The following is a 6,862-nucleotide window of genomic DNA, read 5'->3' as shown; positions in this document are numbered from 1 at the left end:
ATTATAATCCTACAAACAAATGTGCCATTTGACTCAGGTTTATAGTAAATGTATTAAAATTCGAAGCCTTCTGTTAGTAGTATGTATCAGTTTCAAGATATGTCTATGTACATAGCTCTCTAGGGCAGGGAGTTCTTATGACTGTGAAATACAGGTTCCAGCCATGGTCTGTTCTTATTCAGAGAAAAGCAACGGGAAAAGCAAACCAATTGTTTCACGTTTGTTTCACATGAAAACTGAAGTAACTTCACAGATGGCATTGGTAGGATAAGGCTTCCCCAGGGCAAGACCGGGCAGGGTTACATTCACCGAGTTACGCTGAATTACTCCACATCATCCCTTGGTGAGAATATTCACACACCTTTGTGAACTGAGCTAATAGTGCAATACTGAGTGCAAAAGTAGAAGACTCAAGGATCATCTTCTGAATATGGCACTGATCAGGTGATAGCCTGAAGCATGAAATCACCTTGTACAGCTTATATAGGTGTGATTGACTAACTTAGCGCCTTCTTAAAAACCAGCACTCAATGCAGAATGCTCTGGTCTCCATCAGCATGGAGGTCTGCACTCTCCCAGCTCTGTGAGTGGTCATCCTCACTACACTGTGTTAAACTATCAGTCATTCACCACTAAATGCCATCCTGGTCAGGACAGCAAGGATGAGGCAATATCTACATTCAGATGTAAGTACATCTTAGCAAGCATTTCAGAAAATAAACAGACTCATAGAGTTCAACCATGTAATGAAGAAGTCTGCAGGCATTCAATCAGTAATGAATAGATTCTGGTGAGTTTGTGTTTGTTCCAAGATTTTATTGCCACTTAATAAATAGGAAATAAAAGCAGATAGTAAGGTTTTTGTCCTTGTTTCTTGCAGCACTGATGATGATTCCAGCTGGTTGGCCTTAGATGCTTGGATTATTTGCGTTTGGCAGCACGTCTTCCATCTATTCTCTTCATAGCAGCCTGAACCCATTTCTGATCAGGACTTACACAGATCCTGATACCTTTTGCAGTGATGAACCTATCGAAAAAGGAAAGCAAACCAGCTGGGCATTAAATTCCAGTCTCTAAACCCAGGTCTGTTCTTGGTTTTGATGCACAACATGAGGAAAAATGTCCTAAAACAATATCAAATGCTGGAGTTTGTAGGTGTGAGTTGGAATAACAGCAGTTAGAAACATTAATTCCCTGTTTATGATATAGGTAAGATACACGGTAATATACATACAAGCTGATATTAAAAATATGAAGCATATGTACTATTCTGGGATTTTACGTTCAATCCTTATGAATATTTATCTCCCAGGAGCAGATCCCAGATGTGATAAAAATGTATGCATCTGAGCTCAGAGGACCAAACACAGCTCCTGGCAAGACTCAGAGTTACCCCATATTCTTTTACATGATTTTTCCCCTTGACTCAGTGCATGCACAGAGCCTCTGACTGCTCTGTCCTTGCTGAGATTATTCCCCATTCACTGGGCATAAGGATGTGAGCTGGTCAGTGAGCTTCCTGCCATTATTTATGAGCAGCACACATCTCTCAGCTGTCTGAGGCCTGCTCTTCTCCCCTTCCTCACTCAGGTGCCATGTGGTATGGAAGAACTGGAAGGGTGACCTGGACTAGCCAGATTTAGTGAGTTGGGCCAGCAGAATTGTCTTCTGCTGCCCCTTCCCTGTTTGATGGTTTTGTGTTTGCATAAGGAAGTCTGAAGGGTGCATGAGATACTTACATGATGGCATCTGTTGGTACTTGTTGCTTTTCATAGCTCACAAGATTTTGGATGTTCAACTGCCTTGTAGACAGATTAACACACCTGAATTTGCGCATGGGCTGACTGCTAGCACTCCCTAGAAGGGAAAAATAGATAAATTGCAAAGGGAGTAAATACTTTTATTCATATTTAGCCATAATTGCTTAATAAACTAGGAATTCCAAAATATTCCAATTATGGTTAGACCATGAGAGTCTCAAGATGTGCAGCCACAATACCAGTTATACCAGAGAGCTTAAAATATTTTTTGTGATGCATCCTACTATCTCTAAAGTCTTGTCTATCCCTATGGAGTCACTGCTTCCATACTAGTAGAAGAATTTGACGTCATTCACAAGTAGTCTACATGATCTGCAAGTACCCATATGGAGGTGACATTTAGAACTGGCACTTTATTGGGTGGATTTCCACGTATCTTTTGAATCTGGATCAGTAATTCCTCCTATTTTCCATGTGAAGAAAAGGAAAGCAAGCCTACTTCTCTTACTGTAGACGTCCTAAAGTAGTATTAACAAAAATTGTTAACAGAAAGGGAGATACACCTGCCAGAAGAATAAGTGCTTATAACCTCTGGCTATAACTCTGATTTCGTAGGCAGTGAGCTGCTTTTTAATCCTTGCATTCCTCCAAGATTTTGATACAATTCAGAGAAATGCAGTGGTGATTAAGAAAGAGGATCGCAATATTGGTATAAAATTTTCTGGGCACTTGTTCTCTTACATGATGATAAGTAAAAATGGGAGGTCATTCAGATACAATGGAGTGTACATTAGTGTTAGTCTCCACTTGCCAGTTTCTGGTTTACTGCTGTTCACAGAAGACAGGTTTGGGAACACATGCAGGGGACAAAAAGTATACTGCTCTACTCTGTGGTTTGTTTATAAAGAATTTGGAGAGGTAGTGGCTTGAGAAAAGTCCAAGAGCTGTTGTGGTGCACCTTGCTAAATGTAAAACCTCCTGCACATAGTCTCACTATTGGAATAATTAGAATAGCTGAGACAAATGCACAGCAGTCTTTGGAGAAGGTGTAGGACAGCCAGTGCACAGGTACTGGCAGATCTGCTAATTCCTGAGATTTTGTTTGCCTGAAGGAATATGTCTCTTCATCTTGCTTTAGTAATGAGTAACACAACATAGTTTTTTATGTTTCATGACACATTTCTTACTGCCTCAGACTGGTTTTCAAAATGTGGCATTAAAAGAGCTCAAAGATAGTCAAGCAATTGTTATGAGTCCTGGAAAAAATATTTCTTCTGCTACTACACAACCTTCAGGGAATTGATGCAGGGAATAGCCTGGGAACAAACTCCAGCTGCTCTGCACCACCCAGAACTACCCTTTTTTCCGAGGTGTATTTTTTTTTTTTTTTTCATTTTTTCTAGTCCTTTTTTCTCTCTCTTGTAGACCATCTCAGCGTGCTTTTTTTCAAACTTGGTGATTCTTAGGGCCAATTACACAGCCTGGACCATGACATTGTCTGTGGTACGAAGCCGCTTGCCAGGAGGAAGAGCAGCATCACCAATGAAAATAGGAGGATGCAGTGGGATGAAGCTGGAGAGGCAGTGGGTCAGCATGAAGGCTGTGCAGCTTCATAGTCCTGTGAATGCTTAGCAGTCTCAGTTTGGATTTGGTGAGGTTTTGTAAAGATACTTTTTCTCTGTGTTTCGGAGTGCGTATTTGTGGATTTGCATATAGCTTGCATATCAGTGGTTTGTGTGACATCTGTTTGTGATGAGATGATGTTTGTAATGGGTCTATGTTCACGTTTCTCCATGATCCATGCAGCCTAATCCAAAAGTCACTCACCTAACCAGCACTGCAGACAAACTTATTAAAGCATGGCTAATAAACATGGCTCATATCAATGTTCATAACTGGTTCGAAAGAAGACATTCAATTGTATGAATTAGTGAAACAAGAGAAGGTATTGTATAAATCTATTACTCCCCTTTAGTTATCGTTCTTATTTTCCCTGCCTGTACTAAAAGGTTTATCTAGAAACAAGTGAATAAACAATATGGAACTTATAAACAATTAAGAACTTCTTAAAATGTAGATATTAGAAAAATTAGGACTATATAGTTAAAGACATATAACAATTAATACAATTAAATGGATATAAAAGTAATCTATCTGGAAAAAGGAAATTGTACGTCTTATCCAGGAAAGATTTTTCATGAAATGCTATTAACCTATAGTACACACAGGTATATGGAAGCAGTGAGACAAAAAGACATTGTGCCTTCAAGATTTTTTGATTTTAAGTGGGAAACCATTGCACAGAAACCCTGTAAGGTCTCTTAGGCACAGAATCTCTCCTTGCATTAAAGCAGAAACCAACCACCGGCAGGACATCAGATGAAATCCTGCATGAAGCTGACTTTCTTGCAGATTTCATCTGCATTTCTTGCATGTTTTATCTTATAAATCAGCTGTCTGCAACAACAAATTTTGCTTATGAGACCACAGGTGCAATGTGGAGCAATTCTTGTCTTCCTCTTGAGTTGTAAACTTACCTTTGACTGTGTGCACAGTGAAGACACCAAGGCAGAAGAGGAGTAGCATTGCTGCGGTGTGAAACTTCATCGCTGCGGCTTCTGATTCAAGGCAGAGCAGAAATTGTCTACTGTCAGCCCCCTTTGACAGAGTTTTTATATTCTCATTCTGTGGTCCGTTCTTGCGTTTATTTTTATGGTGTCACGGAGGGCCTGACTATAAGTGGAAAATTTGAGTCCCCCCCAGTCCTTCACTAGCCCTCCTGCGAAGGCTTTTCCTGCTCAAACCACTGTGGTTGCACTTGCTTCTGTACTGTGACTTGGGTTTATTTCAAGCTGCAAAAAGTGAGAGCTCTTGTGCAGTAGTGGAAACCTGTAATAAATGTTCCTGTCATTTCACACTTCAGTTCTGAGACCTTTAGCTAAGCCATACTGCAGAGACACAGTGTGACCTTGAGAATTACCTTGCTGGCCAATGAACCACTGGAAAGGGGAACTGTGAGCTAAAGGATGATGGAAACAGGAACACCTCGGCTCATTCCAAGCAGCTGTGGATGGTTTGTCACACTAGCATGTAGCTGTGGAAGGGTATCGCTGCCATTTCCTATGAGCAGCGGGTGTTGCCAGGACTCTTGTGTTTGCTCTGTGATTTGATATGGCCAAAGCTGGTATCACTGTGCTGGAAGAAGCAAGACTGAACACACCTTTGCATACAGATCCAGATCCAGTATGCCTCCTGCCAGTCCACTCCTCTTAAATTTTTAAGAGTTTTAATAAATGATAATAAGGTGTGCAGTCTTTTATACTGTCACAGTTGTTATACTTCCTTGGATGATTTGCAGGTTTATTTTGGGCTTGTTGACCACAATCTTACTTCAGATTTTTGCAGCATTTGCACAATTCCGTAGTTGTAGACATGGACAGTCTAGGGTCTTCTGACCCCACTTTAAATGGGGTACTCTTCGTTTTATGGTTTTCTGCTCTCCACTTATTCCATTTTGGATATACATTTTGCAGTAGCAACCATATCTTCACATACATCTTTGGCAAGCCTGCTTACATCTTGTGAAAGCCTTGCTTCCCCTTTTACACTGCCCACAAACAATTAAAAATTTTATCATATTTAAAAAGCAGTTTAACACTTATGATTATTAATTACAAACAATTACCGTTTTATAATTAACACAAATAAATAGTAGCAAAAGCCAGCTATTACATAGCTGTTTATAACACGTGCCCTCTGCAGGTCTATAGAAAAACCCCGCTAGTTCTGGTATGAATAGGTAAACAACAGGCTGCCTGATGCCTGGGCTTGTGAACAGCTGTCAGTGCAAGGACTGGAGAAATAATGAGAGTATCCTGATTTTGGCTGAGATGGGGTAATTTTCTTCTCAGTAGGTGATACTGTTCCTGTTCTGGGTTTAGGATTTAGCGTGTGAATAATGCTGATAACACTCATCATGTAGTCAGCTTTTAAAAAGAGAGGTCAAGATCTTCAGGAATAACTAAATTCCTATGCACTCCTAGAAATGAGTATCTCTAGTGGGTGTTCAGCAGTCTCTTGAAGTGGAATTTGTGCCATCAGGTCACTTAATCACTTCTGAAGACTAAATGAGGGCATCAGTGACTTTCAGAGGGGACTTAAGAACCTCAGCTTAAACACGACTGTGTCTCAGTTAACTGGTTTTAGGAGGGACTTTGTCTACCTCAGGGGATAAATATCTGTTTCTATTATCTATAGAAACAATTTGTGTATGTGTCTTATGCAGGGCACAGTAAGTGAAGTTTGGAATATGTGGGACCCTAATGTATTTTGATTTTACATTGTTTCTTAACTCTTGGAGTACTGGTTGAAGAATTACCAGCAAGTGACATCCAGTTTTGATGTTTCCATTATTTTCTTCCCTTGATTTTCATCACTTTTGCTCTGTAGTTTTCATTCTGATTTCATAACTACCTGAAATAATAGTTGGTGTTTAGTATTTTAATTCATATTGTAATGGGCTAGAAGCAAACACATTCTCTGTGCTCACATTTCAGCTGAGAGATGATTTCTAGTCTGAATTGATGGCTTCAATTGCATTTTTAATAACTACTCTGTTTTGTACTGGTTTTGGCAGAACTCCTTCTTTAGAAATGTAACCCTATTAACAATACTTTCTCTTAATCATAATAGAGTTTTTGCTTGTAGACCATCTGTTTCCACTACTACACTGCCAGCTTTTTCCTGCCAGATTTTTTCTCGTCCTGCCATCTTTCCTTGATGTATTATATGCTCTTAAATAATAGTCAAAATTCGAGTCACTCAAAATCTTTTTTTAGTCATTCAACTGGAAGTATTCAGATAGGTAAAATTACAGTGGGAATTATTTGGTTTGAAAGGGCCCAGAGATCTTTGCTCGTTCTTTCATACAGTGTTATCTTGTTTTAGTTTAGTTCAATGAGCTTGTTTTGGTTTAGCTATACACACACCCAAGATCTACAAAAGGAATATTCTCATCTTTATAATCCTAGTCCTGTGAGCTTTTTTTCTTTGAGAAATCAGTTGTAGGAAGTCAACTAAACCCTGTGCAATGCTATTGCTGC

General features: G+C 39.6%; 1 protein-coding gene across 1 annotated transcript; it reads right to left on the bottom strand.

Moving 5' to 3' along the window:
- Window positions 1–894: 894 nt before the first annotated feature.
- LOC311166789 (lymphotactin-like) lies at window positions 895–4,412 on the bottom strand. The gene is made up of 3 exons (XM_084226953.1): window positions 4,298–4,412; window positions 1,740–1,857; window positions 895–1,027 (listed from the first exon to the last, which is right to left on the bottom strand). The coding sequence occupies exons 1-3, from the start codon at window positions 4,365–4,367 to the stop codon at window positions 922–924; spliced, it is 294 nt and encodes a 97-aa protein (XP_084083079.1). The 5' UTR covers window positions 4,368–4,412; the 3' UTR covers window positions 895–921.
- Window positions 4,413–6,862: the final 2,450 nt, after the last annotated feature.

This window comes from Fringilla coelebs (genome assembly GCF_963513975.1).
Source record: "Fringilla coelebs genome assembly, chromosome: 2".
NCBI classification, from domain to species: Eukaryota; Metazoa; Chordata; class Aves; order Passeriformes; family Fringillidae; genus Fringilla; species Fringilla coelebs.
This window is presented reverse-complemented; position numbering and strand designations above follow the sequence as displayed.